Source organism: Psittacula echo, assembly GCF_963264785.1.
Source record: "Psittacula echo genome assembly, chromosome: Z".
Lineage (NCBI taxonomy): Eukaryota > Metazoa > Chordata > Aves > Psittaciformes > Psittacidae > Psittacula > Psittacula echo.
The window spans coordinates 38478544-38498760 of NC_137742.1; the positions used below are offsets into that span (position 1 = coordinate 38478544).

Genomic DNA, 20217 nt, shown 5'->3' on the forward strand with positions numbered 1-20217 from the left:
TATTCTGCAACCCAAATGGACTGAAAATTATTAATTTCACAAGAATAAGAGTTCTTGTAAAATTTGCATTTCACAAGAACTCTCCAATTGATTTTTATGTGGTTTTGGATGGCTCCAAATGCTTTCAATGAGTAAGTGTCATGCAGTGTGCATGGAAGAGACATAAATACATATTTCATGAAGGTTAAATGCAAATCACAGTGCTTTATAAGGAATCAAGTTTCCTTGACTTTCGTAGAAGAACTGGTGCTTTCCACTTGATGAACTAGACTGAAAATATCATGAATGTCATAGTGCCTTACTTGTTCTCATTGCTGGCATCGTATCGAGGCATAGGGTCAAAATCATTTCCATTGACATCAAAACTGGCCTGCGAATCCTACAGCAAACAGGACAAAGAAAACCAGTTTCTCATTAATTAGCCATTGACTCACATGGCCTATACATTCTTCAGCAGGTTCCTACAAGAGATTAATTAGGTTAAGTAACATTCCTGTGGTTTCATGATGATTGCATGTTTTAAGAAAGGATTTTTTATTTAATAATTATGGGATTTACATATTTTACTTTATTTTTTTGGAAAGAGAGAAGGATAACAAATGTTCTGAAAAAGCATAGTTCCAGTATCAGAGAGGAGCTAGAAAGTGGTGTTTCATTTAACCAGAAGACTATAATTCTTCTAAGAAACTTATGGAAGGTAAGAGAGTTCATTCTCAAAATTGAGATTTTGCTAAATGTTTGAAGATTCAAGAAATTATCCGCACAATGACGACTGAAATATCAGTAACAGTTTCAAGAAATAATATATTTTTCTTAAGAATATTGTTATAAAAATACAACTTGACATGCAATATAAACTGCATTCCCATTTCCCTGGGAGCGTAACTGTTTCAAATATTTGCAAGTTATCTCTTTATTTTTGTTCTATATTTCACATTTACCAGAATTCTTACAGCTGAAAATAGTTCACAGAGTAAATAGCTGCTGGTTTGTATGGCTCCCATTAATTGATGCGGTAGCATGTGGTGTGTTGACATGGCAAGCAGATCTTTTTAATCTCTTCTTTGCTCAAAAGCAGTTACCACATCCACCTCAAATATTCCTGTTTGCAGCCACACCAGCAATAATCCGACATATAGAAGGCATTTGTCATCAAACAAGCAATGTGTATTGCTTTGGGGAAATTCCTTGTTGGTGTGAGGAAAAGGAGAGAGGAGGTGGTAAGGGAATAAATAGCTGCTTTAGATTCAGTGGAAGGACAGTATTGGGATGAGGTGACACGATACAATCTGGGTCATTCACTGAGAAGGTAAAATTATATTTGGTTTGTTTAAATAACGTAAGAGATTGAAATGAAAGATGTGGCATGCATTAGGATCAAGCATACACAGAAAAATAGGGCAACTGCCTGTCACTTGTGTTTGTGCAGTCCTCATGTATTTCAAAGCTGAGTTCCACATGCAGCATAGGGAAGGATACGGATGTACGTATGGCTAATTTAGAACAAGTGGCTTTAAACTGTGGGAGGATTGTAGCTTTTGATGGCTTGTTAAAGATATTTTTGTCACCTTCATCTCTGCAATGCTCTCTCAAGGTGATACGCTCACTGTGTTCAGGGGTCTTTTACAAGATCTGTGTAATAGGAGTGAAGGTAATCCTTGCCTTGAGCTGGTCATCTTTCCCAGTCTGGCCCAATCCATGTATATTTGTTTATTTTCTCACCTCATGTGAATGTACACCTTGCATACTTTATTCCAGAGAAATCAGAAGGTACTCAAGGTCACGTGCTTTCAGGTAATGCCTTACTCCCAAAAACACAGGACTAATCACTCCAGAAAAGCATGGCCCTGATGCTCCAAAGAGCTTCAAACTCTGACACTAACACAAGAAGTCACCCACTAGAGAAGGAGCCTCTTCTTAAGTTATAGAACCCTCCAAGGTATGTTAAACCAATCATTTAAATGTGATGAACCACAAGCAAACAGAAACCTTCCGGGTGACGTGAGACACAGGACTCGGAAAACAAGGACTGCCCTATTACAAATTGTGAGGGGACTCACTGGAGTTAAGAAAGACTTATTAGAAAGACCCCAAAATATTCTACATTTGTTTTTAACTGAATGAATCATAGCAAGTAATGTTCTTTTCCTTTAATATGATTTCTAGCAGTATCATAAACAGCTTTAAAAATAAATACATGGAAGGACATGCCTAAAATTACAGCCTTTGAGAAAAGCTACTGTTTTGCTAGCTTTGCTGGTCGAAAACGGACTTCAGCTGAATGCATTAATTGAAAGACAGTGTATTCCATTTCTAAGTTACTAGAGCGTAAGGATATTAAGTAAAATAATTAGAGGAAAGAGAAAAAGCATCTGATGATTGGTTCTTGTCCTTCAGAAATTCAGCTACAACAGGCATTCAGATACTAAGTATGTTCAGATGGAACACAGTCAACTAAAACAATACAGATTACCAAATGTTTTCTTCCTTCCTCCCACTGGTGTTAACATTTGTGGAAACCCCATAAGATTCTTCTTCCTTCCCTTCTCCCTTTTTCCCCTCCAGTTTTCTTCCCTTCATTACTCCCTCTCTCCTTCTATCTTTCCAGGAGCAACAAATTTATTTGGGGTAATAATAAAGCAGAAAATCTGAACTCCTGTGGACACTCACGTAATTCTGCATCAAGTCTGGGTGGTTTCTTTCAATGCCGTCATCCAGGATGGTGACCACAACATTCTTTCCAGTGTAACCTCTCTTCCAAGCACCTACTATATTCATATCTGACTGGCAATGGTGGGTGTTATCACTGCAGTGCTGGGGAGAGAAGATAAAGACATTGGATGTAGCAGATTAGTGAGCACTGTGGGGTTGAGATATTATCCTACTTATATCAACATTACCATTTAAACCAGCACATGAACATACTGATTTGAATAGCAACTGTATAAGATTAACACCTTTATTTAGACAGAAAATAATTTAAATGCCAAATTAAACAAAAATTGCTAGTTCTGCCTATTTTTCATTCTGATTACTCTTCATGCTAAGCAATCAAAAAGGGAAGCGTCCAGCCATACTGAACCACTAGAAGCCATGTGTAAAATGAAGTAGCTGTTTCTGGCTGTTAAGCATCCTCATTTGAAATGTACATTTGAATTATTTGAAATTTTTCAGAAAAACAAACCATATGTGGACAAAAATAGACAACTGCCTGTACAGAAAAGGTCATGAAAAAGCCCCTTGCTTTTTGGAGCTTATGTGCTGTACAACTTCTTGACAGAATGTCTGGAAACTAATCCGGATTCATTTCTATCTACAAAAGAAGGCTTTTGGCAGGTTTTGTGCAGTATCAGCAGGAGATGAGCAGCAGTTAAGAACCTGTAACCAAAACAACACCCTTGAAAACTTGCAGCTTAGGATGTCTGATGAATTTTAATAGTTAGACTGAGAGCAGCATGGGGTACAGTTTTCAAGAGCAACCCAAGTCCAGTGTGGTGGAGAAAAAAAGTTTAGGGTATATTAAAAACTGAAAGCCTCTTCCTTGAACATGAATGCACCCAGCTCATGTGAAGAAATCTGGCTTGCCATGGCAATGAGACATGACCCTTGGCTATTCGTATGCCCCATTAGCGACCCTCTAACCCACACACAGAGCCATCCCCTGTGAAGTGCGTTCAATGAGCCCCTAATCAGCACTGCTTTCTTCCAGCTCCTCCAGGGTCAGACAGAGCAACAGGCAAAAACATATCAAAATAGGGTGTGCAGGGAAGAGGAACAGCAAAGGGTGGGAAAAAAATAAATTAAAAAAGAAACTTGTATCATAGCAACAGTGGCCACACAAGCATGCGCCACCTCACTCCCTGTCCCACTGCCTCATGTCCCCACTTCAGCCTTGTGTTTTGGCACTCCACAGTTTGTAAGGAATATAAAGAAACTCATGGGAATGCACTGACTTCACTTAGTACATCCCTCTCCTCCTGAATATAAGCACACTGAAGAACTGTTAGGCATACTGAGTGCAAACTGACATCAGATTACTATTAAATCATATTTTTCCTCTTTTTTTTCTCCATTTTACAGCCCTACACTTTCAAACACAAACCAGAGGCTTTAAGAGTGGTCATTTGCTATTACTAAAGCAAGATTTTATTATTAAGCACTATGCATATATGTACATAATATAAAGTCTCTTTCATGGTCTTTCCCTTAAGGCTGCAAATATCTGTCTCTCTGTTGTCTATCTATCTGTACACAAAGGAGCTTGAAGGACTTCAGGGACCAGTTCCAAGGTATGTATAGGGCAGGCTTAATGCTTTTGTTCTGTTTGTTGATGGAAACGCTCACACTGCTGGCTTTATGAAATTAATTACAGTCAAAATTTGCCATCTGTACACTGAATGTAATGGTTGTACATGAGGCTTTCTAATGTACAAACAAGGGGGTTAAAAAGTGTGTAATGTTTCCAGGTGACTTTCCATTTTTCAGAAGTGTTACTGAATTAAGCATCAGAAGCTACCTGCGAAAGCTATTAATATCATTCACATTTTGCTGATGTGAAGACAAGAAGATAAAAAGGTGAAAGTACCAGCCTCCCAGCCTGGAGAGCTGCAGTGGGCAATCAGGATTCCAGGCTCTGACCTCCAGTCAAATTTACTTGTCCGTTATACAGCCCCTTTACCCCCTTCTCTGAAATGCCAAATGACCCTATGGCTGCTTTGCTGTCTTCCTAGGGGATGCCAGGGGATGAGCTCATTGTTTTGCTGCCATGCTAGTCAACCCACTAAGGCTGAGCAAACATATGGTTTTTTAATCCCCACTCCCTTGCAAGCTCTTTGGCTCTCCACCAGAAGACCACTGTTTTTTTAATTAATGATCTGGCACAGTCAGTCACTCTCACCTTACCTGAACTTCTGCTTTTGTGGTGGTGGCTAAAGGGGGCTAATTCATCAACTGCTTTGCTACATGCATGTAGACAAACACAAGAGATATTCCTTGCTTTAGCGCTTACTCTGATGATTCTTTCAAGAGACGTGCCACGTCACACTAATACTCAAATTATCTTGCTCTGTTCCGAGACTGAGCACAAAGCTAGTCTAAACAAAATCTTCCTGCATAAAAGAAATTCCAGGAGGAATTTTCAGACAGGCATAACTCCATGCCCACTTATAACTGTGGAACAGAGATACGAAACATACGGATACAAAATGTAAAGGCAGCAAAGAAGCATCCAAGTGGGAGTAGTTCAACAGCAGTTGAAGGGTTCAGTTCTTATGGCTACAATATAGAACACACTTTCAAGCCCTATTAAAAGTAGCATGTTTATTTCTTTCCACCTTTCCTCCTTACTCTTCTTACCCCTCACAATTCTTTATCTACATTCTTCTCTACCTGCTCCTAGCCTTGTTTCTTCTTTTCCAGTACAGTCTTTTATCACTTACATTCCAGTTTTCATTGGTTCAACACCTCATCTCAGATTCCCATACTTTAATCACAAACTATACCTTCCCCCAGATTATTGTCTTATTTTCTCCAGATTTATCAGTCTCAAAGCAGCCTAAATTGTTTTTTGTCAGGAACACTTTAAATCTCAGAACTTTTCAAATACTATAACACGGTACAAATATGCTGTTCCACTTTGAACAGCATCTAAGATGCCATCTGTTACTGGATTTCACTTGCACTCTCTCCTGTCTCCCTGTGCTGGCTTTGTCTGGGATTAAGAGTTAACTTTCTTCATAGTAGCTGGTATGGACTATGTTTTGGATTTGTGCTGCAAACAGTGTTGGTAACACAGGGATGTTTTAGTTATTGCTGAGCAGTGCTTACACAGGCCTTTTCTGCTCCTCACATCACCCCACCAGCGAGGAGCCTGAGGGTGCAGGAGAAATCAGGACGAGACAAAGCCAGGACAGCTGACCCCAACTGACCAGAGGGATATCCTACACCATATGGCATCATGCTCAGCATGTAAAGCTGGGGAAAGAAGAAAGGGGAGGACATTTGGAGTGACGGTGTTTGTCTTCCCAAGTAGCTGTTACATGTGATGCAGCCCCACTTTCCTGGAGACGGCTGAACACCTGTCTGACCGTGGGAAGTGGTGAATGAACTCCTTGGTTTGCTTTGCCTGTGTGCACAGTTTTGCTTTCCCTATTAAACTGTCTCTATCTCAACTCACGAGTTTCCTCACTTTTACCCTTCTGGTTCGCTCCTCCATTCCCACAGGGAAAGAGTGATAGAGTGGGTATGTGCACAGCCTTTAAATTCCTCTGTCCTTCAGAAACATTTCTTGTAAGGAATTTTCCACTACTGTGTTCCATTCTAAAAATTGTCTTTAACCTCATGCTGCTTCTTTACCACCTATCTAAATTACATTATCAGGTTCTTAGCAGAATGATGCTTTCCTAATGAGTTTAGAATCACTGTTTCAATTTACAGTGTTGCCCAAATAAAAAGGAGTAAAACATCTATCATATATGATAATATGATAATAACAATTATGTGATCCTTAGTGACTGAATTTTATATCAATGGGAAAGTACTGCATTTTATACATAATTTTCTATCTATTTTTCCCATTCTCTTTTTTTTTTTAATAAAAAAACCCCAACTTTGTCATGATAACATACTAAAACTGTGTGCTTGCACGTTTTTCTTGGATTTATCAATCTTTGGACTGTTGTTTTTTTTGAATTTTAAGAGGAATAGTATAAAATGGGTTAGTCTTCTGAATTTCCCCTGTCTTTAAGCAGATGAAGTAATTCAGAAATTTCGTTTATTGATATCATGAATAGATAGCTGCAGTAAGCCAGCACTATTTCAACATACATTGTTTTCATCTATTGCCTGGAGGATACCATCAAAAGGAATAAACCACCTCTCACCCAGCTACATGGAGTAATTTTACTGAGATTTTTAAAAGGCATTCAAAGGATGATGCTTTTCTTTGGACTGTTTAATTGGAAAATTTTAATGATATCACCATTAGTATTTAATAGAAACCATGTGCAAGGTTGAGAGACTTCCGTGGTACATGCAGGAAGCAAGAGGACTATAGTAAGAAAAATTTCAGATATTGAACTTTTCTCATACTTAATGCTTATGAGCATAAAAAGACAAAAGAATCACTTAGACATCTTTGGACAGCCAATTTGGAAGCCTGCCTTTCTGCAACTAACTAGCAGACATAATACTAGAAAGGTCTTCTGTTTTGATGCTTGCATGATGCTTTCAGTGTCAGACATGGACCTAGATTCTCTTACTTACTTTGTGAAATTATCTCTAAAAACTAACTTATGATTATTATAATTATCTTGATGTTTCTTGTCTGCTGCACTGATTTTTGTGGTTGGAGGCTTGGTGTATCCAGTTAAGGATCAGTAATAAAATCGAACAGCTAAACTGAGAAATCAAGACTCACATAAACGGTCAAAATCTTTTGGAATTCCAGAGATTGAAATCAAATTAAAAGAACAATGACTACAAAATTCTGTTCTGTCTTTTGCAATGCCTGTTAAGTCTATAACCAGAGTAGAAACAGAAGTTTCTAATCCTGTGACATGCAGTCTCTCAGAAACAGCATACTGTGCCCTCTTTAAGCCTTCATGAGGTACCTTTCATTGGTTTCCTGTGGTATTTTAGTTACAAGAAGTTCTTTGACAAGATCTTGTCAGTATCTAAGGGAATATAGAAAAACACAAAATGATGATCAGAATGACACAATTTTAAAGACCAACTGTGAGCTGGCAGACCTTGGATCTCATTTAGTGGAACAGTGCAAATGCTTTTGATCCCAGGAAAGCTCTGAAACACTAGTTCCCAGGCAGAGATTAGAAAGATACATTCTTTTAGAACACCACCACCACCACCACAAGAAACAAGAAGAAAGTCCTCCTGGTGTTACTAGCGTAGAGTAGTAAGGATACGACCTTTGGCACAGACAGAAACAATCAGTCTACAGTCAGGTTCCTTAGATTGAGGGTTTTGTCAGCTACTAATCTGCAAGCATTGAGACGACAAAAGTTTCATAAGATTGCATGTAGAGATAGGACAGTCAAGGGCCTATACATTGACCTATACAAGTAGTAAGAAGGCGACACACACAGGGCTAACAAATGGATCCTGGCATTTTGTGGTGCTATCAGAAAAAAAGAGACCATCTACTTGCCCTGTGACAGGAATGGAATGTGGGCTATTTGGCACTCTTAGCCGGTACAGGCAAATGCACAGGTAATAAAGTTTATCAGCTTTTAGCTTTAGCAAAGAAGACATCCTGATGATACCTTCAGCTTTCTGAAGTACAGTTTTCCACAGTGTTCTAAGTTAAAACTTGCAAATTGTTCTCTCCTTTCCCACAAAAAAGAGGAATAATCTCTTTTCTTTATGCTCTTGATGTGATCCAATTTTAAAGCGGAAAGAAAGAAGTAGGGAGGTAATCAGGAAAGTTGGCAAGGGAGGGTCCTTATTAAAATGGCTCGTGTAATGTAACAGAAATCAAGACAACATGCTTTGATAATTACATTTTCTAAGAAGGCTATTAAAATAATGTTTCCTTTTAAAAGTATTTCTCACATTTCAAGGAAGATTTTTTAGAAGAAGAATGTGTACTTGCATCGGATATAACCTGATATTTAGTATACAGCAATTGCTAACTGCATAGGAAATTATTTTCTTCCAAGTTTCATCTTTAAATAATTTCTGATTATTGCTGCACACAATATTTTTAAGCTGTAGCAAGAGCAGGCAGGTAATGTAAAGTCTGACTCATTTTAAATACAAGATTTTTTTTGCATTAAATTCTATCCAACTTCTGGAGTCATGTTTTACTGAATTGCTTCTATTTTATCTGTGTCTGTATCAAGAGAAATATTTCAAGACTGTACCATATTAAATATTTAACACCAATTTATTGCTTGTAAAACTTGCAATTTACTTCAGAGATTAATTTGGTTCTTAAGCTTTATTGATTCTGTAAGTTAACAAGCAAAAATACATTTAGAGGCCAATAAGAACAATCACAGACATACTTCATTTTATGTCTGTTTAAGCAATGGAGAACAGGAAATCAATATAAACAGGTTTCTTGTATTCGTAAGAGTATCTGATGGCTATAGTGAGACAAGAACAATTTACAAGACTATATATATGGGGGTTTGCAGTGAAAAATAAGAAGCTCATAAATCTTATTCTTTGGCTGTGATAACATTGCTTTTCTTTCCAAAACCAGAATAATTCATAATGTGCTAAATTTGTATTCAGGACAATTCCATCACTTCTCCATCACCAGCACTTTTTTAAGCCTACACTGGTTGTTTTTCTGTAACCTGTGTGCTGGCTTAAACATGAGTCAATTCATGAAAGCCCTGTACGTGCATGTTCCATTGGCTGACCACAGTGCAGCATTTTCAGGAGTGGGAAAGTTCCCCCCTTCTAGGTCTCCAGACAGCAAAGTTTCTCTCCCAGCTGCAAATTCTGGAGGCTGCAGAGGCACAGAAATAATCTGTCTCTACTATCATCTCTTCTTTCTACATGGGACGTGACCTGTGGCTCCATTAGAATGTTTGCCTCCAGTCCTGTTTCCTTGCCATGTGGCAGCAACATAAGAGACTCCTTCAAAGCAAAGAGAAATGTAGCTAAATTTCAGTTGTGCATGTTCTGACACCTCCACTAAGATACAAATATGAAAAGCTGCATTTATGAAAACTACAAAGGTCCACCACATCATTCCAAAGAGCAAAAATACATACATATATAGAAAGAAGAAAACAACGATGATGATGACTTAGAAGAAGAGGGAGGAGAAGAAGAAGATGAAGAAATTGCAAATAAAGGCATCTAGAACGTGTCCATTTTACCCTGAATGCAAAAATCATCCAAATAAATGGCATATTACAGACCTGGTACATCTTGTACATTCTTGAATTAGTGCTCACATGTTGAGAGGTATGTGTCAATGTATGGACAGATTTCTTCCTGGGAAGTATTGCGAGAAATATAAGAACCTGATGCAGAGCATCTTGGAGAGTCAGTTAAGGACAGAGAGGGGAGAAAAGAAATAATTTCCACAGTCTGGCTGCTGCTAAGAAATGGAAGAAGAAAAAAAGCATGCATGGAAATACATCTCTACATGGGGCAGTATTCTCTCAAAATGACTGTACGATAACTGACTTACTGATACTACCACTACTATATAAATAGCCTACTTAACAAGTAAAGGCCAGCAAGTAGATCAAAAGTTAATGCATTTGTACCTGCCTGAAGCTCTGCCTAGGAAAAAAAAAAACAACAAAAAAACCAAAAAAACCCCGAACTATGGCAATTCTTTTATTAATTAGAGAGAATACGTGAAAAGAACAGCTGCTCCCTGGCCTCAGCTGCACACCATCAACCCTGGGGATCCAGTGTTCACAAAGGATGAATAATTCCTCAGAGAGATAATTCTTTCCATTCTACCATTTTTTGTGGGGTTTACCACATATTTTTATTTGACCCCCTCTAATTCCCAAAAAAGAAAGAAAAATAAGGCAGTTTTACAAAAAGTCCCAATTTTTTTTGCCTTTTAAGCATCATTCCTGGAGTTGCAGCTACCCAGTAAGACCAAAGTTTCTTCCTCTCTCTCTCTCAAGCTAGACTTGATGTTTTCATTATTTCTAAGATACAAACTAAACAGAGAGATGGTAAGTCTTATTTTAAAATAGTTTTCACAAGTTTCAGAGGACTCTTTCTACACTACTACAAACAGACTTATATTTTAAGCTGTTCTCAAGTCAAACACCATTACTTCTATCTTAAGTCATTAAGGAGCATGGGAAACGAAGGTGGATTTATTTAGAGTTTGTGTGAACATATGTGACAGTATCAAACTAACTACAAGGAGAGAAGCCCTGAGCAGATGGCTTCAATTAATCATTAACCCTCAAAGAGACTGATGAGACTGGGAGGAGCTTGGGACTTACACAAACTGACTTCCCTCCCCCTCTGATCTCTTTTCGTTTTACACAGAAAAGAGAAGTTTAAGAAGGATATACTGTCACAGGAATGCTGGGTGTGGATGGGGAGTTGATTCTGGATGGACCACAAAACTTGTTTTTTCCAAGAATGTTACAAACTTGTAGGACTGAGATGACTTGTGAGGAAATAGATGAATATACATTGGCTTTGAGTGCTTGTACCCAAATTTTAAGGACTGTTGCACTGCTGCAGTCCTTTTTTCCCCTATTTTATGTTGTGGTCTGGTCCCTCTGATCCATGAGGCAATAGCCTGGTGACATCTGGTGTTAATGGTGGGATGTCCTGGGGGGAAGAAGGAAGGAGGGAGGGACAATGAGAGGGAGGGATGTGAGACAAAGGACTTGTTCAGGAGGTTGAAGGAAAGATACATGTCCCTACTTTTCCTACCTGCTTTTGTCCCTTGAGGAAAAGTAGGGCACATGTGGGTCAGAATATGATTACAGCCTTATGTTCCATTATTAGTTATGGAGAAGGAGTTTCTCCCTGTTTTTCTTGCAGGCATGTTTAGTTCCTGAGGCTGAAACTGTTTCATAGTGCCTTTATTTCAGCAATAAACATCTATGCTACTTGATACCTAGAAGCTTTTTCCCTAAGAATCATAAAAACCCTCCAGGTTATTGTACCCTTGGTCCCATTATCTGCTTGGCTGGTATGTCAGAGGAGAGTATAACTTGCCAGAGGACAAACTTTAAGCTCATGAAACTATTCTTTTGAGACAGAAGTATAAAAACCGCTCCATACCCTCCTTAGACAGCCTTACAGAAATGTTTAATCTGACACTGAAATGCATGCTGTGAAAATTCATTAACAGTACAGGATCAGACTAAGATGAATGGCTTCTATTTTAGTTTGTCTATAGGGAAGTAAGTGCCCTAGGCACCAACAGGCTTTTCACCATTTGAATGTGCTATGGTTGATGAATGCAAGGCCCACTGTGTATTATAAGAGAAACCTGGGAAGATAAGGCCAAACCACTAGAGGGAGTGGCTAGTTATATTTTGCAGATGAGATCATCTGGCAGAAATGAGAGAACTAGCCCAGAGAAATCTAGGGAAGACTAGGAAGGAAAAAGAAAGGCCATTCAATTAAAACCCAGAAGTTTTGCGTAAGACAAAGAAGTATCACACAGTCACTCTTGTTACCATCTCAGGAAATTTGACTCAGCAGATTAAAGTTGTTCTCAGCTGTTGAAATCCTTCTGCAACGCTGAAGGGCCACGAGGATGATCAGGGGACTGGAGCACCTCCCGTATGGAGACAGGCTGAGAAAGTTGGGGCTGTTCAGCCTGGAGGAGAGAAGGCTGCGTGGAGATCTCATAGGAGCCTTCCAGTATCTGAAGGGGGCCTACAAGGATGCTGGGGAGGGGCTATTCATCAGGGACTGTAATGACAGGACAAGGGGTAACAGGTTCAAACTTAAACAGGGGAAGTTTAGATTGGATATAAGGAAGAAATTCTTTACTGAGAGGGTGGTGAGGCAGTGGAATGGGTTGCCCAGGGAGGCTGTGAATGCTCCATCCTTGGCGGTGTTGAAGGCCAGGCTGGATGAGGCCTTGGGTGACATGGTTTAGTGTGGGGTGTCCCTGCCCATGGCAGGGGGGTTGGAACTAGATGATCTCAAGGTCCTTTCCAACCCTAACTATTCTATGATTCTATGATTCTAAGAAGGTTAGTCCAGAAGCCTATGCCACAGCTGTACATGAAAGGCTATGCAAAATAGGCAATGAATGTTGAAACCGCAAATGGCCTTACAGGAAATCTCAGTAGAGTGTCAGGATTCAAGCTATCCCAGCAAATACAGGTAACTGCAGAAAGGTTCTGAAGAAGTCCAATATATTTGCAAACACTGTTTTATATAGAGAACTCTACAGAGACCAATGTCTATGGAGCTTTCTAGTAACAGGACTTTAAGGGATGTGGGGATCAGCTACTAAACTAAACCCCAACTTTATCACTAATGACACCTAGATCGCATTGTCTGCAGCAGTAATATGAAGGAACTTCCCCCAGTTGCAAGTAAAGTGACTGAATGTGTGGAACTGATCCGAGAACATAATTTTGAACCGAAACTAGAGGAATGTATTCCTGTAGACAGAGAGAATATACAAACTCAGTATAACCACCTTTTATACACATCAAAGACTTGAAAATGTAATTTGTCTAACTGGGACTAGGAAGAAGATCACATCCATGATTGTCAGGCTTATGTAGGGTCTGTGAGTAAGGCAGTCTCAGCTTTGAAATGATACCATTAATGTTAACTGCCTCAGCATTTGCAGGTATCTTTAAAAAGAACCAGAAAATCAGCAGCTGACACACCCAGAGAAAGTACTAAAGAAAACCATGATCAAAGTATTCTCAGAAGGGAAACATATACACAATCAAAAATAAACTAAATGCAAGAGTTCTTAGTTTTGTGACTACTAGCAACTCCTCTGCACCCACTGCTTTTCCTGGTTCCAGAGCTACAAAATACTCTCTGTGGTTTGTCTTCTCTGCCGTCTGCATTCCTCCTTGTCATTCCTACCATCTCTATCCATTTCTTCTATAATTCCTGTCACTTGGTCTTCTGACTCTTAGCTTTCTCGATTTTCAAACCTCAGCTGTAAATGGATCTTTTCCCAGATTGTTTTGTTTCTACTACTGGCTCTGCCGATTAGCTAAAAATACTACTATAACATGAAGGTGTGCCAAAAATGCAAAGCTGAAGAGGGTCTTCCAAGTAAAAAGGGAAATTGTCTGGGAAATATAATGTACCTCCAGTAAACCTTTTCCCAACTGCCATCCTCTAACACGGACATGCATGAGGCAGTTATAAAGTGAGACTATTTACTTCAAAACTGTAATGAGAACTTTGGACCCATTAGAGATATAGTATGAATCTGTAAGCACTTAATAACATAGCCATTCATAAGGACGCTAACAGAGGATTTGACATGTTGGTTTGTACTCTGGAACCATTATGATAGCTGAACAGACACAGTTATACTCATTTTGTTTAAGGAAACATTACTGAGCATGTGCAATTATTAAGTCTCAAATCTTAAGAGGCTACAATGCTTCCTTGTAGTTCCGGAAATTAGTGGAGTGCGGAGTAATGACGGCAATAGAACCAGAGTGATCTGGATCACCTATGAAGGTGAACCTATTTAAGAGGCGTGGTTTTAGTATAATTTTACATAAAATCATTCATAAGATTATGCATGTAGAACTGTAGGACTGAGAATACTAGGCATAAAATGAGAGAAAGTGGCCAGAAACATAGTAATGGTGAAAAGGATTTAAGTAATGTAGACAATCACCTATAATTTTTAGAAGATGCTCCATGAAGCATATATTATCCTGTGACAGTTACGTACTAGACAGCAAGGAAAGTGAGTTAACACATGTTTTTCAATGACAGCAATTATAGTATTTCTGGAATGGTATGTGCATGTGCCTAGTACTAATGTTTCAAAAATGACACTTTTGAAAAACGAGCAGTAACTACCTGCTGCTTGTTTTCTGAGCCAAGTGCTGGAAACCCAATTTACAGTGATTCTTAACAAGCTCAAAGAATTTACTTTATCTAAGAGAGGGTGAAGTTGTAACTTTATTGAAGCATGCAAGTAACTCAATAGAGATGATACTTTTGAAGGGGGAACTTTTCCTTATCTAGTAAAGAATGGCCTAAGACAGTAAGTACAGAGCACGATAAACATGCACTTATAAGATGTAAGATTTGTAACAGTTAATCATTAAGACAATGCTCATATAGATGTGACTCTTTTACAAATACCTTCTTTTACCTAATGTCTTACTGAACACCTACTTTAGTTTAATTACAAATTCTGGACTTGTGATTGCAGATTGTACTGATTATTGGTCAGACAAAATGATCAGACAATCCTCTGCTGTATCTATGAAAGGAATCAACCAAAGGAGTTCAGATCCGGAGGCTGGCTTTCATAAAACTAAAGCAGTCCTGTGTCAGGAGCTCCATAGAAGTCTCTGTAAGAAGTACGATCTGAGAAAATAAAACTTTTCTCTGCCATTTAACTGACTTTGAGAGGGAGTTTTGGTCTCTGCAGTTAGGTGCTGCCTCAAATATAAGCATATCCCAAATAACTCCACTCTAAATAGGCACAAAAATATTGATTACTATCAATAAAACTCAACTAAATAGGCAAAGCAATAATATCAAAAGGGAATTGACAAAAACATTCAAATGTGGTGATGTCTTGAGTTTTTTTTCCCTTTGACTATTACATTTAGGGGTGGGTGACAAAAAATCTGAAAAAATAAATTTCTATTTCCTTGGGAACAAAATCTAGAAATTTTAATTGATATGCATCTCTGTGCATAAGTAGGGATTGTTTTAAAACAGAATAATATGAGTTTATCCAGTTGTTCTGCTGTTTGTATGAAAGATAAAGATCTTTCAAGGAAAAAAAGGTTTCTAAGCAATGCAAGAAGAAAGTTGGGCTTGTTTTTATAACCTTGGTGCTGCATAAAATAAATGAGGCTTTTGTATTGATTAAACTGAAGATGCATTTCAGAGCCTTGTTACAGACACCCTGATCAATTCCTGTATTGATTTCTCTTGACATAAAACAATTCACAAAACCAACTTACAAGTAATCACACTGTAATAACAGGCTTATTTAAACAAAAAGTTTGGGTCAGTTAGCAGCCAAGTACTGTTGATTTGAGGACACTTAAAAAATTAACAAAACTTTTAAGTACACACTGAAGCTGAGAAACACGCTTAAATCTATCCTTGATCTGCAAAACATTCAGGTGGATACCTAATTCCAGGGAGGTGTGTAAGATCTGATCATGTGCCTGTGTAGTTTGTTGCACAGCATCTCATTAACAGTACCAAGTGGCCACTTTTATAACAAAGATTTATCTTTTCTTCTTATGAACATCCAAACAAGCTTTTTTCCTCCCCTATTCAGCCACTTTCTCTTATCCTATGACTTATGGATGCCAGGATTTAACATAAATACAAAGGAGTGAAACAAGAATCTAGGTGAGAACTTTTAACTTCACAATAAATACTTTATTTGATTGCTCTGTATTTTTCTCCTTGCCTCTTCCCAAAAGCAACGTACAAATCACATTAACAGCTTGATGAAGCATGACTATAATCACAGGATTGCTACACAGATGAGAAATCAGGGAAAACCCAGTCATGTCATCATTTCATGGTTTACTTTTAATTTGAACTTCCCTATTTGAATCAAATTCCTAGTAGCACCTCTCTTCCCAATTGCCTAGAAGAAAAATGGTGATGACTTAAAATCTAAACATATATACAGACATGTAAATTGTTCCTGTCCTTCCCCATTCAATATAACTGCATCAAGAGATCTCTGCTTTTCAGTGCCTACATGGAGGCAACATGGGTCATAACTTCTGTTTCATTCACAGTCACATTCATGCATACAACTTCTACCTGTTAAGTGGCATAAAGAGATCCATGGCTCAGCCTTACGTTTATCTTTCCTATTAGATTGTGGGATAAATCTTGTATGTGAGTCCTTCAAATACTGAGACAATGTAAGACTTTTTCTAGGGCTTGGCAAAGTAACAAACCAAGCTTACAAAGTGGTTTTGGCCACCCTTGTAGATTCATTCATTGAGAGTATCTAGTGAATTAGCCCTCAGAATGTTTTAGTGGTAACAGTTTATACTATGTATAACATGGTTTCAGGCTATCAGCATATCTGAAGTATCAAGCAAGATCAAAGCTGCTTCACATAGTGTGATCAATACTTCAAACTTCTGAGTACTGAAGAAGAAGCAGCAGTCAGACGTAGTGAAAGCAAACCACATACTCAACGCGAGTGTGCTTAAAAGACAGAAATCCTCTGGATTTTTTTTCCTTCTACTGGTCAGTAGCATGTAACTTTCCTATTAAGCAAAAAATGTACTGATGTTATGGTGTGTTTGGGCATTTTCAAATGATTCATGTAAAATAGCAGTTTGCTTTCACTTTTACAATACTTTAATTCTCTTATGTAGTAGTTCTTCACCAGTCTGGAGTGGGACCAAATAGAAACTGCAAGAGACTCTTTTAAAAAGGAAAGGCATATGAGAGTAGCAAATACAGGTAATTAATGAAATCAAAACTAAGACAGTAGACACCATAAACTGAGTATCAAGATCCTGAAGAAAGCTGAACCAATCTAACTTCCCAGTGTTGTCAGAAAATTAAATCCTGCTCCCTCTACCTTTTTTTATTTCTGCCTCCACTGTTCAGGTGGTCGTAAGAGATGATGGGGATGGGGACAGGACTGAAAAGATAGGGGCAAAGATACTGTACACAGAGCTTCAAGCTTGTGTTTGGTGTCTTGAAACACTTCATCAACATGAAGGCTCTGAAGAAGTCTTAAAACACAAATTCAGTGGGCTAGAAGAATTGAGGCATTTTTTCCCCAGAATCATGTTTTCTGTAAGAATACCGACTCCTTACCAAGATGTAAGGGTTGTAACGCCTTATAAGTAGGCTGCATTAATTCCTCTATCCACATTTCAATTCACACAGATGGGGAATTAGTTAATCCAGGATTTATGGATTTCAGAGTTGCTGCAGTTTGGATCACATAAAATCCACCCAGACACAGCATCTGAAAACTTGCACTGCAGCCTACTTGAAGGCAGATCAGGAGACTTACAAGGGAAAAAAGTATCATCCTGATTCAACATTAAACCTGGCTGGGGAAGAGTGCATGGAAGCTGAACAAAGGAGAAGTTATGCAACCTCTTTGAAACTTTAGAAACATTTTTTCTTTGCTTAATTTGTCTTTAACTTTTTTCTAAACAATATTTCTGGCTCCCTAATGTAATCTTGTAACCAGGAGGTGATATTCATAAAAACGCTATCTCCCAAGCAGTAGTTTACTAATACACTGTCTTATCTGAAAGACAAGGGAGAGGAAAACCCTACTAAACACTTAATGTTTAGTCTCTGACATATATTTATATCTGCCTTAGGCTTCTGTGCTTATACTACTTGTGTTTAATATAGTTTTGAATTGTTTTCAAAACTGAAAATAACTTGTTTTGTGCTGTTAGGAATTCATATAAAAATAGAAAAAGACAGGGTAATTATATGCTTAAATGGCATGCTACTCATGGATTAGTGGATTCTAATGCAATAGAAGAGGTAAGACAAAAGTGGTATCAATACTGTAAAAGATTCACAGTTGCACCCCCTGGGGCTGTTTGAGGGCTCTCCCCTCCCACACATTTCCTACTGATTACCATGCATTTCTGATGTTTGATGGAGATGAGTTTATTTTGAAACAGGCAGTGTTTAAGTTTTTGCACCTCCACAGCAAAAGACCAAGCACAGATCCTGTCTGTATTGCTCCACACCTTACAGCTGATATATTTTCTGAAAGCCCTACTGTCTCTCTTTGAGGAGACTTGGGAGTCTTGCTCTGACAGGGTCTCCTGTATTCAATGACTAATTTAAATATGACTACCTAAGTAAGGTTAATTTTCACCAAAGCTGTATTTAAAAGTCATGCAGATGTGCAAACACTTGCTGGATTTCTCTCCAAAATGGCGCTAATAGATTTTGAGGTGGTCTTAGTCTCATCTGCTGTTTCTTATTTGGCTAGAAGAAAATCCTCTTCACAGGGCTTTAGCAGTGATATATATAGCTTTAGCAGCAAATGTAACTCACAGCATAGATTTCATGCCATTAGGAGTAGCTACAAGCAATGCCAAGGATGACCTGCACCTAATGAAGTGGTGCAGAATGCATGTTATTGAAGTCTTTTGTTTTGTTTGTTTGTTGGTTTTGGACAAGTTTTTTGTTTAAACATGATTGAAAAAGGAGCATGAATTAAGGTCAAAACAGGGTCAGTGAGAACTAAGGTCCTCTGTACGCTTGCAATTTTAGTCACAATATTTGCTCATGTGACATACAGGAAGTCATGCTAAAGCATAGATGAATGAATAAGGAAAGCTGGAGTTTTGATGTCCTCATTCTAATGGTATCCTATGTCATATGGCATCTGTCTTCAGTAAAGAGGGAATGATATTTAAACACTGGTACGAGACCTAACATCCGAGCTGAACACTGGTTCTCCAATTTCTCCTTTGCAAAGGGCACTACACAGGTCCGGCTCTCCTCTGTTACAGAATGGATAAGAAATTACCTTACGGAAGCATTACACTCATTTTTGCCCCCTGACTGGGCAGTCATACAGCTACTGTTTGTCTCATAAATTTATATGTCTTATAGGTTATGAGTTTGCTTCTAATAAGGACAAACTGAATATGTCATACTAGTTCATTCTTCAGCAAACAGACCACAGGATAGGCAAGCTTCGGAACTGATTCTTATGTACTGTGGCTGTGCACTTCTGGTCATTTTGGGGTTCTTGATGTTTGTAGTGTTCTTTATGTTAACCCCAACCTTTAACATACTAGTTAAATACATAGAATATTTAGCAATCCTTTTCCTGAAGTATCTGCACTTTTGTATGCAAACAATAGCAAGAAAATACATAAAGTGAGTGTTTGAAGCAAAGTAGCATTTTTTACAATTAAATTACCTCTTACTGTTTTCAGTAACATTAATAGAGCACTCAGTATTGCCCAACAAAAGAAATTGTTTTGCTATTTGATATTATTTTGATTTTAAAAAATATGGGAAGTGGGTAGCTAACTAAGCAGTTGCTCTTGAAAAACTGCTTTTATAAACTTATGATGAGAAAATTTTTTCTGCTTTGAAAAGAGAAAAAGCATACTACCAGATTAATGCTTTTCATGCTGAACTGCTGTGAGAGATAAAAACCAAAATACACCAAATGGTGCATACTTTACAGCTGTTATTGTCAGCAATTTTATATCCATTTATATTCCATATGATTTATTGGTCCTTCAGAAAAGGCTTTGTAGGACTACCATTTCCTTATTAATTGTTGAAACTAGTCAGAAAAAGGCAGTTCAGAAAATACAGTATTATACACACAAGATATTTCACAAACAACATTATAAAGAAAAGTAACTGCAGTTTCTTTATGTGACTCAGTTGTTGCCCAGAAAAAAAAAAAAAAAAACCCACCAAAATCCATTTTAAATAAATTCATGAAAGACAAAATGAAAGACACTCTCCCTCTGAAGATAAAATCACTATAGTAAATATGCAGAGGAATATGTGCTGTATGATTTATTACCAAATGTTTGACACTCAGGAAAATATCTCCCC

General features: G+C 38.1%; 1 protein-coding gene across 1 annotated transcript in view; it reads right to left on the reverse strand.

Annotated features, from left to right (window-relative positions):
• Nucleotides 1-20217, reverse strand: part of PCSK5 (proprotein convertase subtilisin/kexin type 5) — a gene marked incomplete at its 5' end in the record, with an annotated part of 204094 nt that overhangs the window by 120939 nt on the left and 62938 nt on the right. The window contains 2 exons of the mRNA XM_080638774.1: nucleotides 303-379; nucleotides 2671-2814. Of these exons, the coding sequence (XP_080494900.1) occupies nucleotides 303-379; nucleotides 2671-2814 (221 nt within the window). The remainder of the gene's footprint in view (nucleotides 1-302; nucleotides 380-2670; nucleotides 2815-20217) is intronic.